Raw genomic sequence first — 20,034 nt, 5'->3', positions numbered from 1 at the left:
ATGCAAAACAGTCTACTTTATCGGATAATATAGGGCTGGTGTGGTGGCTCACACCTATAATCCCAGCATTCTGGGAGGCAGAGGCAGGAGGATCCCTGAGTTGAGGAGTTAAGAGACCTGCCTGATCAAAGGGAGACCCACTCTCTAAACAATGACAACTACAACCAAAAAATAGGCAGGTGTTGTGGTGGGCGCCTATAGTCCCAGCTATTTGGGGAGGTTGAGGCAAGAGAATCTCTAAAGCCTAAAGTTTGAGGTTGCTGTGAGCTGTGATGCCACAGCACTCTACTGAGGGCAAAAAGTGAGACTCTGTCTCTACAAAATAAATAAGTAAATAAAATAAAAAAGAATGCCCACTATTACATCTAAGAAAAAAAAAATTTTTTTAAATATTTGCTTTATCGGGGCGGCGCCTGTGGCTCAGTGAGTAGGGCGCCAGTCCCATATGCCGAGGGTGGCGGGTTCAAACCCAGCCCCGGCCAAACTGCAACAAAAAAATAGCCGGGCCTTGTGGCGGGCACCTGTAGTCCCAGCTGCTCGGGAGGCTGAGGCAAGAGAATCGCGTAAGCCCAAGAGTTAAGAGGTTGCTGTGAGCCGTGTGACGTGAGCCGTGTGACAACACGGCACTCTACCCGAGGGCGGTACAGTGAGACTCTGTCTCTACCAAAAAAAAAAAAATATTTGCTTTATGAGAATAATGATGTGAGTACTAAGCACAATTCCGAGAATGTGATAAGCACTCAAAAATACGACAGCTGTTAAATAAAAAAGAGAGATACTAATTTTCTGTAGCAGTGTTTTCCACTCAAGGATTATATCAGCATTCATCTTGATGGCTTTTTGAAACACACACTTACCTACTTATCCAGGAAAGATTCTCGCTCTTTCATTGTGGGGATAAGCTGCTTATTTTACAGAACCAACTAAATGTTTCTTATATATCATACTTCCCCCTTTAGAGCTGTGGTTTTTCAAGCAGGGATGATTTTTTTTTCCCTCCAGGGGATATTTAGCAGACATTTTTTGTTGTTACAACTACAGGAGTTGGGGTGCTACTGGGATCACACAGATACAGGCTGGGGGTACTGCTAAATATCCTATAATGCACAGGATAGCCCTCCACAAAAGAAAAACTATCCACCCAAAACGTGAATAGCAAGGTTGAAAAACTTTACTTATGAGCTTCTAATCTATAGAAATAAATCAAAAATTCAATTATGACTTATGGGTAGCGTTATAGACTGAATGTGTCCCCCCGGAATATGTATGCCGAAATCCTAACCCCCAGTGTGATGGTATTAGGAGGTGGGGACTTCAGGAAGTAATTATGTCATGAGGGTGGCGCCCTCACTCTGCCTGCTCTCTACCATGTGAGGCTTCCTGCAAACCTCCCCAGACACTGAATAGACTGGCACCTTGATCTGGACTTCCCAATCCTCAGAACTATGAGAAATAAATTTCTGTAGTTTAAGTCACCCCATCTATGATAATTTGTTATAGCAGTCCAGGCTAAGACAAGTAGCCTTAGAGAAAATTATTGGAATATAAACTCAATAAGCTTTCTACAATTAAATTATACTCTGCCCTTATCTACTACATTCACCTCATAATAAGACATCTTAATAAGCTAAAAGGATGGAATAATAGTGAAAACTAATATAAGGTTTTAGTCAACCAATTTATGAAACATGTGAATTTTCTTTTGGCTTATTGCTTCCAACAGTAGGGAGGAATTTTTGTTTTAAGGAAATAGAATGCCACTTATAGGACTCTAGTATTTTAATTACCTTTCTTTTTTTTTTTTTTTTGGCCGGGGATGGGTTTGAACCGGCCACCTCCGACATATGGGACTGGCGCCCTACTCCTTGAGCCACAGGCGCCGCCCTTAATTACCTTTCTAATTGGAGAAGTAAAATCTTCTTCAGTTGCTTCAGATTTCTCCGATCTTTTCTTCGATTTTTTCTTAGACTTTTTGGGAGTACTGATTCTGGTGAATTTCATTCTGAAAAAAGATAAGGTAATAAGAAACATTTGCATGATTATAAGGTATAAGAATCTCAATTAAGGGCGGCACCTGTGGCTCAGTGAGTAGGGCGCCAGCCCCATATGCCGAGGGTGGCGGGTTCAAACCCAGCCCCGGCCAAACTGCAACAAAAAAAAATAGCCGGGCGTTGTGGCGGGCGCCTGTAGTCCCAGCTACTCGGGAGGCTGAGGCAGGAGAATCGCCTAAGCCCAGGAGTTGGAGGTTGCTGTGAGCTGTGTGACGCCACGGCACTCTACCCAGGGCCATAAAGTGAGACTCTGTCTCTACAAAAAAAAAAAAGAATCTCAATTAAATATAGATAAAAACAAACTAGTGCTCCAATTTCTGGACTGTTCTAAAATAGGAGGAAAGAAATAACTCCATCAGTTTCAAACCACTAATTCAAAAGAAAGCCGCACACTCTTACTTTCTTTAGAAATAATGAGCTATACAATCCAATATAGGATCATTCCTATATTAGCCATAACCAATTTGTAAGTACAGTATATATTTCACAGCGTATGGGTCAATTTACCTAAGAAGTAACATTCTATGATTTTTTTTTTTTTTTGAGACAGAGTTTCACTATGTGGCCCTTGATGGAGTGCTGTGGCATCACAGCTCACAGCAACCTCAAACTCTTGGGCTTAAGCAATTCTCTTGCCTCAGCCTCCCAAGTAGCTGGGACGACAGGTACCTCCCACAATGCTCGGCTATTTTTTCTTGTTGCAGTTGTCATTGTTGCTTTAGCTGGCCACGCTGGGTTTGAACCCACCAACCTTGGTGTATGTGGCTGGTGCTGTAACCACTGTGCTATGGACTCTGAGCCGATTTTTTTTTTTTAAAGGTGGGGTCCTGCCCTGTCACCAGATTGAAGTGCAATGGCTGGATCATAGCTAACTGAAGCCTCAAACTCCTGGGCTCAAACAATGCTACTGCCACAGCCTCCCAAGTAGCTACGAATACAGGTACATGCCAACATCCCTGGCTAATTTTATTTTTGGTAGAGAAAGGGTCTTGCTGTGTTGCCCAGGCTGGTCCTGGCCTCAATCCATCCTCCTGCCTCAGTTTCCAAAGTGCTGGGATTACAGATTACTTTTATAATCTCACATTTGTTCAATGCAGAGAATTCATATTTGAAGGATATTCTCCAGGAATTAGCAACTGTGATGAATAAGAGTTTAATCCATCTAAAATATGTCTAGAACTCTTCTGAAATTTTGCCTAACTTTAAATTAAATGTGGAAAACAAGGAGCATGTTTGGAAACTCTGTTCTTTTTCTTAGAAATTAGCTGTTTTCGGGCGGCGCCTGTGGCTCAGTCGGTAAGGCGCCGGCCCCATATACCGAGGGTGGCGGGTTCAAACCCAGCCCCGGCCAAACTGCAAACCAAAAAATAGCCGGGCGTTGTGGCGGGTGCCTGTAGTCCCAGCTACTCGGGAGGCTGAGGCAAGAGAATCGCTTAAGCCCAGGAGTTGGAGGTTGCTGTGAGCTGTGTGAGGCCACAGCACTCTACCGAGGGCCATAAAGTGAGACTCTGTCTCTACAAAAAAAAAAAAAAGAAAAAAAAAAAAAAAGAAATTAGCTGTTTTCTAGGAAAAATAATATCCTCTAATACTTGTAAGTATTTTCCTCCCCAGGTAATAATACATGCAGGATATTAGAACAAAAGTTTACCTAATAGGGCTCTCTGAATCAGAGGGTACTGTTATTAATTCCGCTGTATATAAGCTATGCTTTTCTGATAAGCTGGCTGCTTTTGGAGAGGAAGCTTTTACTGTATTATCTTGTGCATCTTCAGAATCAATATCGCTAATGGTTATTATAGCAGGCATGCTTCTACTTCTTATAGATCTTCTGGCTGATTTGGGTGTGGAAACAATTACCAAGCTGTCTTCAGGTTCAGCTTTAGAATGCATAACCTTATCATCTTTAACTGGTGTGCTCGTTTTTCTTGACGATTTATTGTTGTTACACAAACGGGAAATCTTTAAAGGGTCATCATTTGCTACATAAACAAGACTTTCTCTGTTAAATAAAGTGTTGCTTTTGAAAATTTCTGTTTTCTTTTGTCTTAAACTCATTCTAAGCCTATTTTGATTCTGTTTATCTTTTACGGAAAAGGTTGTTTCTTTCTTTTGAGTATTTCCCTCTCTGTTTTCAGCTGGAATAGTCCCAGTATCTAATGTTTTCTTACCCTTCTTCTTTAGCTTTTTACTTTTCACCTTAAGAAAATCTCCTTTGTCAGTACGTGATTGTGAATTGTCATTATTTAAAACCATTTGGATGCTAGGATTTTCCATGATTTTTTTTAAATTATCTCTTCCTTCCTCATTTTGAGATTTTTCATGAAAGTCTTTCTGCTTATCAGAAGACTTTCTAACTCCACTTTTAAGTACATCTGATGCTGGCTGCCTAAATGCTTTCATAAACTGCTGTCTTTCTTCTACAGTGCATTTTGGTTTCATAGCTTCAGAATTTCCGGCTTCCAACACAGCCAATTCTAATTCTTCTTCCTGTATGACAACATTAGATTTTCTTTTCTGAATCGTCTGTTCATTCTCAGGATCAGATAGACTATTTTCTGTTTCAAATTTCTTTTGTTTCTTTTGTTTCAAGAAAATTCGGGGTATTTTCCCAGTCTTTTTGGGAGGAAGAGGATGAACTTGCGCAAGAACAGTAACTGTCTTAAAGCGTACCTGGTGGGAAATTTCATAGTTTTCTGTATCATTTATATAACCACTTTTGACTATCTCTTCAACAGTTTCAGAAGGAACACAAATGGACACGGTGGAGTCTGGTATCTGTTCCCCTTTATTTTCCTTGTGACTTTTTAAAAATTCCTCATATGAGACAGTTATTGTAGTATCATTTAGCTGGGCTATTTTAGTTACAGTATTTCTAGAGTTTACATCATTTGTAGTAGCCTCAATTTCATTAGTTAGTAAAGGCATTCTCTGTTTACTATCTTTACCATCTTCTTTACGCATATTTACATCTTCTGCCAAGGGTAAACTTTCAGATAGATCTATTACATCTTTCTTCTTCCTTTTTCTCAACTTTTTGCAATCATTTTTTGTGGTCCCTTGTCGAGGACTTACTTTTTTAGAATCTTTCTTGGAGGTCATGGTATTTGACTGATTTTTTATATCCTGAATGCTTTCTGCAAATACCTCTACATGTTTCTGATAAAGTGAAACAGAAGTGCTACTTTCCTCAAAATCACTACTTAAACTAGAGTATTCTTTGCTATCATCATTATTAATTTCAGTTGGAGATTCACTTGCAGTTTTAATATTATTTAGTTGATGAGATAAATTAACCCTTTTTCCTTTCTTCTTAAGATCTTTATTTGAGAATATTTCCAAAGGTGCCTTACAGTCTTTGCTACTGTCAATGGACAATGATGTAGATGACTTCATCTTATACGCTCTTGTTGATTGTGTCTTCTCATTTGTGAGTGAAGTCTTTCTAAAATAATCCAAAATATTACTGGGTTTTGGTGAAGCGAAAACTCCGTCTCCAGTCTTCCCTACTGGTGATAAATATTTTGTAATTGTTTTGCATGAAGATCTGTCACCTTCTTTCCTTCGCTTTTTGCATGGCTAGCAATTTAAAAGAAAAAAAGGGCATTTATTTCAGCAAAATAATACAAAATCTAAATTTTAAACATGGATCTATTATTTGGTGTGATTGGGTTAATAATAAAGGAAAAATGAAAAACCTGATCTATTATAAAGAAAATGTATTTTTCCAGGCAAAGTCTCACTCTGTCACCCAGGCTAGAGTGCAGTGGCTTCATCATAGCTCACTGCAACCTCAAACTCCTGGGCTCAAGCAATCCTCCAGCCTCAGCCAGACTTTAGGCACACACCACTGTGCCTGCTAATTTTTCTTTTTTTTTTTTCAGTGAGACAGGGTCTCCCTCTTGCTCAGGCTGGTCTCAGAGTTTTTTTATTTTTTTTTATTTTTTGTAGAGACAGGGTCTCACTTTATGGCCCTCTGTAGAGTGCCGTGGCCTCACACAGCTCACAGCAACCTCCAACTCCTGGGCTTAAGCAATTCTCCTGCCTCAGCCTCCCAAGTAGCTGGGACTACAGGCGCCCGCCACAACGCCCGGCTATTTTTTGGTTGCAGTTCAGCCGGGGCCGGGTTTGAACCCACCACCCTCGGTATATGGGGCCGGCGCCTTACCAACTGAGCCACAGGCGCCGCCCTGGTCTCAGAGTTTTAAGCTCAAGCAATCCTCTGGCTAAACTTCACAGAGTACTGAGATTATGGGCATGAGCCATCATATCCGGCTAAAAATGAAAAGTTAAACCTACATTCAAATCTCAATATCATATTAAGCTGTGCACTCATAATTTCTGCACAAGTACACATACTATGCTTCAATAAAAAGTTTATATCAGGGTGGCGCTTGTAGCTCAGTGGGTAGGGCGCTGGCCACATACACCCAGGCTGGCAGGTTCGAAGGCAGCCTGGGCCAGCTAAACAACAATGACAATTGCAACAACAACAACAACAAAAATAGCCAGGTGTTGTGGCAGGTGCCTGTAATCCCAGCTACTTGGGAGGCTGAGGCAAGAGAATTGCTTAAACCCAAGAATTGGAGGTTGCTGTGAGCTGTGATGCCAGGCACTCTACTGAGGGCAACATGGTGAGACTCTGTCTCAAAAATAAATAAAGAAAGAAAAATAAAAATAAAAAGGGCAGCGCCTGTGGTTCAGTAACTAGGGCACCGGCCCCATACACCAAGGGTGGGGGCTTTGAACCTGGCCCCAGCCAAACTGCAACAAAAAAATAGCCAGGTGTTGTGGCAAGTGCCTGTAGTCCCAGCTACTCAGGAGGCTGAGGCAAGAAAATCGCCTAAACCCAAGAGTTGGAGGTTGCTGTGAGCTGTGATGCCATAGCACTCTACTGAGGGCAACAAAATAAGACTCTGTCTCTAAAAAAAAAAAAAAAAAGTTTATATCAAAACAAAACCAAGACCACTACACTTACAATAAAATTACAATAAAATATATTAATTTCTCTTGGCCTTTAAAAAGTACCACCCATCCCACAGAATCTATATTGAACACCCTACATAAAAATATATGAAGTCTGACACATGGTAGGAACACTACAATTGTTAATTCCATTTTTTTTTATTTTTTTCATTAAAAATAAACACATTCTTCTAAGAAATGGATATTTAGTGAACAAGCCCAAGATCCAAAATCTATTAACAAAGCAGAAATTATGGTAAAAGATCACCTAAAGAACACCTACTACAAGTTCAAGGGTTTAATTTGCTACTACAAGTAACAACCTCCTTCCTTCATTAGCTATTACTCTTCACGGTATCAAAATGACTATAACTTTAAACATAGTTATATTATTTTTGTTGGTCATAAATTAGTAATTTACATTGACTTGAAGTAAAGGAGATTAAAAATAAAGTAACTTGCATAACAGAAAATGCATATCACCTTATTGGTTACAAAAAGTCACATTAAAATAAACAAATAGGCTCGGTGCCAGTAGCACAGTGGTTAAGGTGCCAGCCACATACACTGAGGCGGGCGGGTTCAAACCCAGCCTAGGCCAGCTAAACAACAATGACAACTGCAACAAAAAATAGCTGAGTGTTGTGGTGGGCGCCTGTAGTCCCAGCTACTTGGGAGGCTGAGGTAAGAGAAAATTGCTTAAGTCCAGGATCTTGAGGTTGCTGTGAGCTGTGATGCTATAGCACTCTACTGTGGGTGACATAGTGAGACTCTGTCTCAAAAAAAAAAAGGTAAATAAATAAATAAATAAATAAAAAGTCCCATCAGTCTTTTCTTTAATTTTAACTTTTCTCGGTTCATTTAGTAGAATAAACTTGCCAGAATAACAAGAACGCTTTTTTTTAAAGTTAAGTAATGAATGGAGGATTTATATTTCTAGAAAATTAAAACATATGGCTTGGCGCTTGTAGCTCAAGCGGCTAAGGCGCCAGCCACATACACTTGAGCTGGCAGGTTCGAATCCAGCCCAGGCCCGCCAAACAATGATGGCTGCAACCAAAAAATAGCCTGATGTTGTGGTGGGAGCCTGTAGTCCCGGCTACTTGGGAAGCGGAGACAGGAGACTCCCTTGAGCCCAGGAGTTGGAGGCTGCTGTGAGCTGTGATGCTACGGCACTCTACCCAGGGTGACAGCTTGAGGCTCTGTCTCAAAAAAAAAAAGAAAATTAAAACCATATACCGAGGGTGGTGGGTTCAAACCCGGCCCCGGCTGAACTGCAAACCAAAAAATAGCTGGGCGTCGTAGCGGGCACCTGTAGTTCCAGCTACTCGGGAGGCTGAGGCAAGAGAATCGCTTCAGCCCAGGAGTTGGAGGTTGCTGTGAGCTGTGTGATGCCATGGCACTCTATCGAGGGCCATAAAGTGAGACTCTGTCTCTACAAAAAAAAAAAAACAAAACATAAAGCTATAGTGATTAAAAGCATAGTAATGCAGGGGAGGGAAGAAAAGAAAAGAAAAAGGCATACTACTGCTACATGGATAAGCAAGCAGCTCAATGGAACAAATTAGAAAACCAGAAACAGGCCAAGACACAGTGGCTCATGTCTATAATCCTAGCACTGTGGTGGGCCAAGGCTGGCGGATCACCTGAGGCCAGGAGTTCAAGACCAATCTGAGCAAGAAATCAAGACTTGTCTCTACAAAGAAAAGCACAGGACTGGGCGTGGTGGCTCATACCCGTAATCCCAGCACTCTGGGAGGCCAAGGCAGGAGGATCCCTTGAGTTCAGGGGTGTGAGACCAGCCTGAGCAAGAATGAGACCCCTGTCACTACTAAAAATACAAAAACTAGCTGTACATTGTGGTGGGCACCTATAGTCCCAGTTACTGGGAAGGCTGAGGCAAGAGGACAGCTTGAGCCCAGGAGTTTGAGGTTGCTGTGAGTTATGATGTCAAGGCACTCTACCCAGAGCCAAGAGTGAGATTGTCTTAAAAAAAAAAAAAAAAAGCACGGGTGGCAACTGTGGCTCATTGAATAGGGCGCTGGTCCCACATACTGAGGATGGCGGGTTTGAACCCAACCCCAGTCAAACTGCAACAAAAAATAGCTGGGCGTTGTGGCGGGCACCTATAGTCCCAGCTACTTGGGAGGCTAAGGCAAGAGAATCAAGAGAGCTGGGGGTTGCTGTGAGCTATGATGCCACAGCCCTCTACCGAGGACAACAAAGTAAGACTGGGTCTCTAAAAAAATAAAAAATAAAAAATAAAATAAAGCGCAAAAATTAGCAGGGCTTGGTGGTGTACACCTATAGTCCCAATTACTGTGGAGGCAGTCCCAGGAGTGTGGGGTGCAGTGAGGTATCATGACATCACCACACTGTAGTCTGGGCAACAGAGACCCTGTGTCAAAAAGTAAACAAATAAAAATTAAAAAAAAAAAAAAAGAAAGAAATCCAAAGCTAGACATAAGTAAATATTTAAAAACTTAGTAGCATCTAGGTTAATGGGCAAAGGAGCAGTTAAAGAACATACAGGGGCAATTTTTTTGTTTTTTTGAGACACAGTCTCACTTTGTCAAGTGCCATGGCATCATAGCTCACAATAACCTCAAACTCTTGGGCTCAAGTGATCCTCTTTCCTCAGTTTTTCTTTCTTTTTTATTTTTTGGAGACTCAAGCTGTCACCCTGGGTAGAATGCTGTGGCTCAAAGCTCACAGCAACCTCAAACTCTTGGGCTTAAGCGATTCTCTTGCCTCGGCCTCCCAAGTAGCTGGGACTACAGGAGCCCGCCACGAAACCTGGCTACTTTTTTTTTTTTGGTTGTTTGGCAGGCCCGGGCTGGATTTGAACCCGCCAGCTCTGGTGTATGTGGCTGGTGCCCTAGCCACTGAGCTACGGGCACTGAGCCTCAGTTTTTCATTTTTAGTAGAGATGGGGTCTTGCTCTTGCTCAGGCTGGTGTTGAACTCATGAGCTCAAGCAATCCATTGCCTCAGCCTCCCAGAGTGCTAGGATTATAGGTGTGAGCCACCACGCCTGGCCTGGGACAAATTTCTAACCATTTGGATAAATATGAGGCAAAATAAACTACAGACAGATAAAAACTGTAGATGCTAAAAGGAAATAACAAATGTGGTAGAAAATGCTAATAGGTTATTATTTATCTAATACTAAAATGGTATCACAGGCACTATATAGTAGGCTCTGGAGTCAGCCAGATCTAAGTACAAGTGTTAGCTCTGATATCTACTGATGCAGAACTTTAAGCAAGTTATTTTTCACTTTTTAATTTGTTATTTTTAAAATTTTAATTTAACTTACTTTTAATTGCTTTTTAATCTTATTTCACCTGTACAATGCATATAATAATACCTCATGTGTATAAAGCCCTTATTCTTACCATGTTAATAAGTATCATTATTATGAAATAGGCTCTCCAAGCAGAGTACTAAGGGTAGTAAAAAACAGAAACTGTAACCAAAAGACTGACAAGACTGACCATACAAAAATCAAGAACAATATAAATCAAGTACCAGAAGTCTTTCTTTACACTTGAGGCAAGCTAAGTAACTGACTTGATTTAGCAAACATGTAACAATGTCACTATTAAGTAGACAAAAGTCACTGCATTCTAAAAAACTAAGAGTCACAGGTAAATGAGCATACATCTTAGCTCACTTCAAGGATGCTAAGACAACACTTCAGTTAGAAAGCCAGCCTGAGATGAAAAGGTGTAAAAATATAGGAAGTTACTCTCATTATAATGACTGCTTAGTGCATTTCACTGAAACCTTATTAACACAGGAAAACATTACCCCACGCTGGGACTCTTAATTGCAGTACCCTACATTAAGCCCTAGCAGAGGTCCTCAAACTTTTTAAACAGCGGCCCAGTTCACTGTCCCTCAGACCGTTGGAGGGCCGGACTATAGTTTAAAAAAAAAAGTATGAACAAATTCCTATGCACACTGCACATATCTTATTTTGAAGTAAAAAAACAAAACGGGAACAAATACAATTCACACCGCTGCATGTGGCCCGCGGGCCATAGTTTGAGGACCCCTGCTAGAGCCATGAGAAACTGATTTCCTTACTAAGTATCTTGTTTGGTGCCTGGAGTGACATCCTAAGTGGCATTCCTGCAACAGGTAAATGCATAAGCTAGTTGAACTTAAAGATTTTTTTCAATGCTAAAGTTGTGATTCCATATCATGGATCCAGAAATTGACCTCGCGACATGTCTTAAGTCCAAAACATCACAGTCCACCAACATATCCGGATCCGGGAACTGGCCATGGTATCTTAAATTCAGGTTTACCATGACCCTGCAAATATCCCACAATGCTTGTTGGGACTTATTTCAAATTCTAAGAAACTACACACTTTGGCAATTCTCCCACGCAATGTCACGACTATGGATCCTTACAGTGTTCCTCCTTTCCCCTCATAGAGGCAAAGAGGGAAGCAACTTTCCACACACCCCAATCCAACACACTGAGGAAGGAACTCGACAGATACTCAACCTCACCTCGATCTCGTAGTCCTTCATAGGAGGGGGAGCAGCTGCAGCCGCCATGGCTAGGACCCCCACCATGCTCCCTGCTTCCCGGAATTTTGGCTCCTAGGACCTTGCGCTGTCCGGACTGGCTTTCTTGGAGGCCATGGAGGCAGTCCGCTCCTGTAGGAGCGAGTTGCTGGGATACCGAGTCCGTCCCGGATTCCCCGCGCTCACCGGAATAAAGCCGGCGTAGAGGCTGGGCCCAGCTCAGCCCAGCTAAACGCGGAAAGAGGCAGTAAAAAAGCGCGGGTAACGAGGCTCCTAGGGTGCGGACGGTGGGTGTAAGATGCTCCCCGGGCGGGTGCTCCAGGCTGATAGTTCGAGACTGGTGCCCAGGTGGGGACAGCAAGCGGAACGCGGATCGGACCGGAGGACTACGGAGGGAGTTCTTGTCAATTGGGTTTTCGCGCCGTCCTGAGCGCAGGGGGCGGAGCTTACGGCTGCTTCTGGAGGCTGCGCGGACGGTGAGCCGAGAAGCCTAAAATGCTTCACTTGGCGAAAGCGCAGGAAGCGGTGAAATTTAAAACTGAGAATTGAAGATTTGAACTTCTATCCAGTTTTCACCACTGAAGACGCGATTTGACTAGGTCACCTACTCAGGTGATGACAAAATTAAAATTTAGGCTCTTGACGACCTAGGCTAGTCCTATCTAAAAGTGGATGTTTTTATTTATTTTTTTTGTCATTTGACTAATTTTTTTATTAAATCATAGCTGTGTACATTGATATATTTTTTATTTTATTTTATTTTTTTGGTTTTTTTGGATGTTTTTAAAAATATAGAAAAGGAAATAACACTGCTACTACCTAGAGTAATATGTTAATGTATTGGTGAGTGTTCTATTTCGAGATACGTCCTTCAGAGTCCGAAATTTCGACTTTTATGTCCTTAATTGGACTCAAGAGGCATTTCTTCCTTTGGATTTTGTCGTCGCCAACAGCCAAAAGCCAGTCAATGCCTCATCCGATTGTTCTGTGTTCAGGGTAACAGCAGTTTGCTGGTTTCCAGTAGTGACAATCTCATGCATTATTTCCATTGTTTTCACAGTTTTGTTTAGTTTTTGTTTGTTTTAGATAGAGTCTCTTTCAGCTGGGTGAGAGAGCAGTTGCATGATCACAGCTCACCATTGCAACTTTGAATTCCTGACCTCAGGCGATCTCCCACTGCCTCAGCCTCCCTCCTATACCCTATAGTGTCTCAGCCTCTCCTGTAACTGGGACTGCGGGCCTGCCTCACCACGCCTAGCTATTTTTTTCTATTTTTAGTGGGAATAGAGTCTCACCCTTGCTGAAGCTGGTCTCCAACTGCTGACCTTATGCAATCCTCCACCTCAGCCTCCTAGGATTACAGGCGTGAGCCACAATTATATAAATAAAGTATATGTCAATTTTGCTTAAGTAAACATAGTTTTTAAAATTATTTTTAATTATTATGAATACATTAATTGCACATATGTATAGGGTACATATGACGTTTTGATACAGTGTACAATATGTATTAATGAAGTCAGGATAACTAGGGTATCCGTTGCTTCAATCATTTATCATTTCTTTATGTTAGGAACATTCCAATTCCACTCTTATAGTTATTTTAAAGTACACCATAACTTAATTGTTGACTATACTCACTTTATGGTGTTATTCAATATTGTTCACTCTATCTCAATACCAGCAATATATATATATATATATATATTTTTTTTTTGTAGAGACAGAGTCTCACTTTATGGCCCTTGGTAGAGTGCCGTGGCCTCACACAGCTCACAGCAACCTCCAACTCCCGGGCTTAAGCGATTCTCTTGCCTCAGCCTCCCGAGTAGCTGGGACTACAAGCGCCCGCCACAACGCCTGGCTATTTTTTGGTTGCAGTTTGGCTGGGGCCGGGTTTGAACCCGCCACCCTCGGGGTATATGGGGCCGGCGCCCTACCGACTGAGCACAGGCGCCGCCCTATACCAGCAATATTTTTGCTCCCGTTAACCATCCCCACTCTATGCCCTCCCCTGCTCTATTGTCCCCAGGAGATCAATTATTTTAATATTTAACTCTCACATAAGAGTGAGAACATGCAAGATTTCACTTTCTGTGTCTGGCTTATTCCACTTACAAAGTTCTCCAGTTCCACCCATGTTGTTGCAAGTTTCAGGATTTTTCTTCTTATTTGTGGCTATATTACAAAAGATATAGTATTCTTAAAAAAAAAAAAAAAGATATAGTATTCTTTTCAAATGACAGTTTCAATTGCACAGTGTATAGGAATCATGCAAACTGCTTTTAATTATTGACATAATTATGTCCATTTTCATGGTATTTGATGATATAACAAAGAAGTACTGATTTATCCAATGAAATTAATGGTAAATACTTTACCTTTGAAACTTACCCATGGATAAGGTTTTTCAGGAAGGGAAGAATACACTGCTATCAGTTTTGTTTTTTTTTTCTTGAGACATAGTCTCACTTTGTTGCTCTTAGTAGAGTGCCATGGCATCATAGTGCACAGCGACCTCAGACTCTTGGGCTCAAGTGATCCTCTTGCCTCAGCTCCCAATTAGCTGGGACACAATGCCCAGCTATTTTTAGAGACAGGGTCTGGCTCTTACTCAGGCTGGTCTCAAACTGCTTACCTCAAGCAATTCTCCTGCTTCGCTTCCCAAAGTGCTAGCATTACAGGCATGAACTACCTCACCATGCCAATTTATTAATTTTAAATTAATTGAACTTTCAGGCCAGGTACAGTGGCTAATGCCTGTAATCCTAGCACTTGGAAGGCCAAAGCAAGGGGATTGTCTGACCCAGAGCAAGACCTCGTCTCTAAAAAAATAACTGGGCATTGTGGAGGGCACCTGTAGTCCCAGCTACTTGGCGCTGAGGCTAGAAAAATCTCTTGAGCCCAAGAGTTTGAGGTTGCTGAGAGCAATGATGCCATAGCACTCTACTAAGGGGAACAAAGTGAGACTCTGTCTCAAAAAAAAAAAATTGAACTCTCATGTTTACGAAACAATTTACAGGTTACAGCATGGCCACATCCTTTTAGATTATCTTCCCCATCTGGCTAACCTCTACTTTAAAAAACTGTTATTAACTTTTATATTTATCAGAGTAATGCTTGCACTTGGTTTCAAAAATCAAAGAACATTACAAAAGTTACTATCAAAAAACACTTGAGGGGCGGCGCCTGTGGCTCAGTGAGTAGGGCGCCGGCCCCATATGCCGAGGGTGGCGGGTTCAAACCCAGCCCCGGCCAAACTGCAACAAAAAAATAGCCGGGCGTTGTGGCGGGCGCCTGTGGTCCCAGCTGCTCGGGAGGCTGAGGCAAGAGAATCGCGTAAGCCCAAGAGTTAGAGGTTGCTGTGAGCCGTGTGACGCCACGGCACTCTACCCGAGGGCGGTACAGTGAGACTCTGTCTCTACAAAAAAAAAAAAAAGAAAGAACAAAAAACACTTGAGGCTTGGGGCCTATAGCTCAAGGGCTAGGGTGCTAACCACATACACCAGAGATGGTGGGTTCGAATCCAGCCTGGGCCTGCCAAACAACAATGACAACTACAACCAAAAAATAGCCTGGCCTGGGCGGCGCCTGTGGCTCAGTGAGTAGGGCACTGGCCCCATATACCAAGGATGGCAGGTTTGAACCTGGCCCCAGCCAAACTGCAACAATAAATAGCCCAGCGTTGTGACAGGTGCCTGTAGTCCCAGCTACTCAGGAGGCTGAGGCAAGAGAATCGCCTAAGCCCAAGAGTTAGAGGTTGCTGTGAGCTGTGACATTACAGCACTCTATAGATGGCAATAAAGTGAGACTCTGTCTTTAAAAAAAAAAAAAATAGCCTGGCCTTGGGGTGGGCGCCTGTAGTCTCCGTTACTTGGGAGACTGAGGCAAGAGAATTGCTTAAGTCCGAGTTGGAGGTTGTTGGGTGGTGCCTGTGGCACAGTGGGTAGTGCGCCAGCCCCATATACCAAGGGTGATGGGTTCGAACCCAGCCCCAGCCAGCTAAAACAGCAGTGGCAACTACAACAAAAATAGCTGGGCATTGTGGTGGGCGCCTGTAATCCCAAGTACTCAGGAGGCTGAGGCAAGAGAATTGCCCTAGCCCAAGAGCTGGAGGTTGCTGTGAGCTGTGATGCCACAGCATCGAGGGCGACAAAATAAGACTCTGTCTCAAAAAAAAAAACCAAAAACAAGAGTTGGAGGTTGCAGTGAGCTGTGATGTCATGGCACTCTACCCAGGGTGACAGCTTGAGACTGTCAAAAACAAACAAACAAACAAACAAAACTGATTTCTGTTTCATCCCCCAGACTTATATCTCATAGGCAGCTACTTTAAAAACTCTTCTGGCATTGGGCGGTGCCTGTGGCTCAGTGGGTGGGGCGCCGGCCCCATATGCTGAGGGTGGCAGATTCAAACCCGACCCCGGCCAAACTGCAACCAAAAAATAGCCGGGCGTTGTGGCGGGCGCCTGTAGTCCCAGCTACTCGGGAGGCTGAGGCAAGAGAATCTCTTAAGCCCAGGAGTTGGAGGTTGCTGTGAGCTGGGTGAGGCCACAGCACTCTACTGAGGACCATAAAGTGAGACTCTGTCTCTACAAAAAAAAAAAAAAAAACTCTTCTGGCATTATAAATGCCTTCCCTTCCCTTTCTTTTCTTTGGAGACAGTCTCACTTTGTCCCGCTGGTAGAGTGCACTGGTGTCATAGCTCAGACTCTTGGGTTCAAGCAATTCTTTTGCCTCAGCCTCCTGATTAGCTGGGTCTGTAGGCGCTGGCCATAACACCCGGCTATTTGTTTAGAGACAGGGGTCTCGCTCTAGCTCAGGCTGGTCTCAAACTAGTGAGCTTAGTCAATCTGCTTACCTTAGCTTCTCAGAGTGCTGGGATTACAGGTGTGAGCCACTGCGCCAGCCTGATATTTGACTACCTATTGTAATCACTGCATTAGATTATTAATTACTGCTTAGGTACGTGCGCCTACAACCTCCTCCCCACTATGAAATCAAGTACTAGGTCTCCTTCCTTCCTTCTTTCCTTCCTCTTTCTTTTCTTTTCTCCTTTCCTTTCCTTCCTTCTGTTCCTTCCTTTTCTCCTTTCCTTTTTCTTTTTAGATGGAATCTCACTCTGTTGCCCAGGCTAGAGTGCTGTGGCTTCAGCCTAGCTCAAAGCAACCTCAACCTGGGTTCAAGTCATCCTCTTGCCTCAGCCACCCAAGTAGCTGGGACTACCGGCATCTGCTACAACACCCTGCTAATTCTATTTTTAGTAGAGTCAGGGTGTCACTTTTGCTCCAGCTGGTCTCAAACTTCTGGGTTCAAGGGATCCTCCTGCCTCAGCCCGTCAGAGCACTAGGATTATAGGCATGAACCACTGCGGCTGGCCAGCTTTCATTTCTGTTTTGATTTCCAGCACCTAGGAAGAGCCAGACGCATAACCTGTGCCCTTTAAATATTTTGTAAATGAATATGTGTGTTTATGTGACCATATAACTCTGCTGTTAACACTGCCCTGTAAAGAAGACATTATGTCTGACTGCCAATTTATATAAGTAGAAACTGTTACCTTTTCAAAGTTACAATTTTCAGCCAAGTCTCCTAACTTCAACTTCAGTGTTTCTTTGTAATCACATGGTGAAATAGTGAGAGATGTCATTTTCTTCCCAATGTTACATCCCTGTCTCTTGGTAACCATCACTGCTGTCATTCTGCTAACCACACTTCCCCAACTTGGCCCACTGTGTTTGGGAAAAGCTAATTCCACCTCAGCCCTGGATTCACCTAACCTAATCCTCATCGCCCCATTTTTTTCCTCTCAGTTATTGGTTAAAAGATGGACATGTGACTTAAGTTTGGTCCAAGGAGACATTAAAGGAGCTCTTCTGGGTGCCTCTGGGAGATAAAGCTGTGTATAGCACTGAGATAGGTGCAGGAAATCCTTTCACTCCTTCCAGATGGTGTACGTGTATATATATATATATATTTTTTTTTGAGACAGAGCCTCAAGCTGTTGCCTTGGGTAGAGTGCCATGGCATCAAAGCTCACAGCAACCTCCAACTCCTGGGCTCAAGCAATTCTCCTGCCTCCACCTCCCAAGTAGCTGGGACTACAGGCGCTGGCCACAACGCCCGCCTAATTTTTGGTTGCAGCTGTCAGTTGTTTGGCGGGCCTGGGCTGGATTCGAACCTGCCAGCTCAGGTGTATGTAGCTGGCGCCTTAGCTGCTTGAGCCACAGGCGCTGGCGCCAAGCCAGAGATAGTGTTTATTTAAGGTTAAACAGGCTTAAAATAAGGTGATGTCACAAATGGCAGAGAAAAGAGGTAGGAAGCCTGACCTTTGAATTGAACTAACTGTAAGGCCATTGCAGTTATATTAGCAAATAAATTCCCTTTATTATTTATGGCAGTTTGAGTTGAGTTTTCTGTAACTTGCCACTGAAGGCTTCTAAAAGGATACAAGACAGCAGAAAGCCTTTGGGAGGCTGAGGCAGATGGATTGCCTGAGCTCAGGAGTTAGAGACCAGCCTGAGAAAGAGTGAGACACCATCTATAAAAAATAGCAGGGTGTTGTGGGGGCACCTGTAGTCCCAGCTACTAGGGAAGCTGAGGCAGCAGAATCACTTGAGCCCAAGAGTTTGAGGTTGCTGTGAGCTGTGATGCCCCAGCACTTTACAGAAGGCAACAAAGTGCAACTCTATCTCAAAAAACAAAACAAGGGCGGCGCCTGTGGCTCAAGGAGTAGGGCACCGGTCCCATATGCCGGAGGTGGCGGGTTCAAACCTAGCCCTGGCCAAAAAAAACAAAACAAAACAAAACAAAAACTAGGGAGACTCAAGGTATAACAAACTTATATAAAAGATGTTATATGCTAAGATATTCAGAAACATTCAAATTAGGAACATTTAGGAATTAATCAGGAGGCCATTGTGGTAGATGCTGAAAAGACTTACAATAATAAAATATATTTACACAGGTATAGTCTCAGTTTTGCCTTTTAGTCCCCCAACCTATCAACTAAGAACAAAATTTCCCTTTACCTGCTCACCCTTAGGTTATCTCAACCTGACTCCCAACCTTCTGTGGTACAGAACTGAAAGAATGAACTGAAGAGGCAGATGGGAAGGGGGGAAGCTGGATGGCAGGGGGTTTGCAATGAGAAAAGATTAGGGAGGGGTGGAGGGAAAGACAAATTTCAGAAGACTAGTAAGATTAAGAGAATGGCCAGATCACTTGAAGTCAGGAGTTAAAAACCAGCCTGGTGAAAGCGAGATCCCATCCCTAGACAAATTAGAAAAAATTAGCCAAGTGTCCTGGTGTGCCTGTATAGTTCCAAATACCCCGGAGGTTGAGGCAGGAGCATTACATGAGCCCAGGAGTTTGAGGTTGCAGGAGGGTATGTACTTAAGCCTGGGTGACAGAGTGAGATCTTGTCTAAAAAAAAAAAAAAAAGAAAAAAGGAGAAGATGATTAAATAAAATGAAAGTGAAAGTGGAGAAGAGAGGTTTTTTTTTTAGTTTTGGGACAGGGTCTATGCTTTTTTTCTTTTTCTTTTTTTTTTTTAGAGACAGTCTCACTTTGTCACCCTCGGTAGAGTGCCGTAGCGTCACAGCTCACAGCAACCTCCAGCTCTTGGGCTTAGGGGATTCTCTTTTTTTTTTTTCTTTTTTTTTGGGCGGGGCTGGGTTTGAACCCGCCACCTCCGGCATATGGGACCGGCGCCCTACCCGCTGAGCCACAGGCGCCGCCCAGGGGATTCTCTTGCCTCAGCCTCCCAAGTAGCTGGGACTACAGGTGCCCGCCACGACACCCGGTTATTTTTTTGTTGCAGTTTGGCCAGGGTGGGGTTCAAACCCACCACCCTCTGTATATGGGGCTGGTGCCCTACCCACTGAGCCATAAGCTTTGCCCCAAAATCTAGGTCCTAAGATTGACTTAGTTGCATCCAGTTAATTCTAAAGAATTTGTTAATAGAATTAAGTATGCAAAAAGGGGAGGCAGAGAGCAAAATAATTGTCAGTGTATGCACAGTACAATTAGGAACGTTCTGAGAAGATGCTGGAGAGTGAAGAGAAGACTTTGCTGACCAGGTGACCAAGATATTCTGAACTGAATCCATGTTTTCCAAGCAATTCTTTTTTTTCCTAGAGTGCTAGGATTACAGGCGTGAGCCACCACGCCCAGCAAGTCCGGCACTTTTAAATCTTTATTTATTTATTTATTTATTTATTTTTATTATTGGGGATTGAGGGTACAATAAGCCAGGTTACACTGATTGCAATAGTTAGGTAAAGTCCCTCTTGCAATCATGTTTTGCCCCCATAAAGTGTGACACACACCAAGGCCCCACTCCCGTTTTCCAAGCAATTCTGTTTACAAATTAATTTTCTGGCTCTCGTGATTTTTTTTCAACAATCATATATGTGTGTGTGTGTGTATTTTATTTTTTTTTTTGAGACTAAGTCCTACACACTGTTGTCCAGGCTG

At 42.9% G+C, this 20,034-nt stretch overlaps 1 protein-coding gene across 6 annotated transcripts in view; it reads right to left on the bottom strand.

Moving 5' to 3' along the window:
- ATAD5 (ATPase family AAA domain containing 5) overlaps window positions 1-11,954 on the bottom strand; it is a 60,288-nt gene extending 48,334 nt beyond the window's left edge. For all 6 annotated transcript variants that reach the window (XM_053571027.1, XM_053571028.1, XM_053571031.1 and 3 more), the window contains exons 1-3: window positions 11,539-11,954; window positions 3,700-5,627; window positions 1,894-2,002 (exon numbers count right to left, since the gene is read on the bottom strand). In XM_053571027.1, the coding sequence (XP_053427002.1) occupies window positions 1,894-2,002; window positions 3,700-5,627; window positions 11,539-11,604 (2,103 nt within the window). In that variant the 5' untranslated portion in view covers window positions 11,605-11,954. The remainder of the gene's footprint in view (window positions 1-1,893; window positions 2,003-3,699; window positions 5,628-11,538) is intronic.
- Between the last annotated feature and the right edge of the window lie 8,080 nt (window positions 11,955-20,034).

The sequence above is a fragment of the Nycticebus coucang genome, chromosome 18 (assembly GCF_027406575.1).
Source record: "Nycticebus coucang isolate mNycCou1 chromosome 18, mNycCou1.pri, whole genome shotgun sequence".
Lineage (NCBI taxonomy): Eukaryota > Metazoa > Chordata > Mammalia > Primates > Lorisidae > Nycticebus > Nycticebus coucang.
Note: the sequence above shows the minus strand (reverse complement) of the source record. Positions and strands in the feature narration are given on the sequence as shown.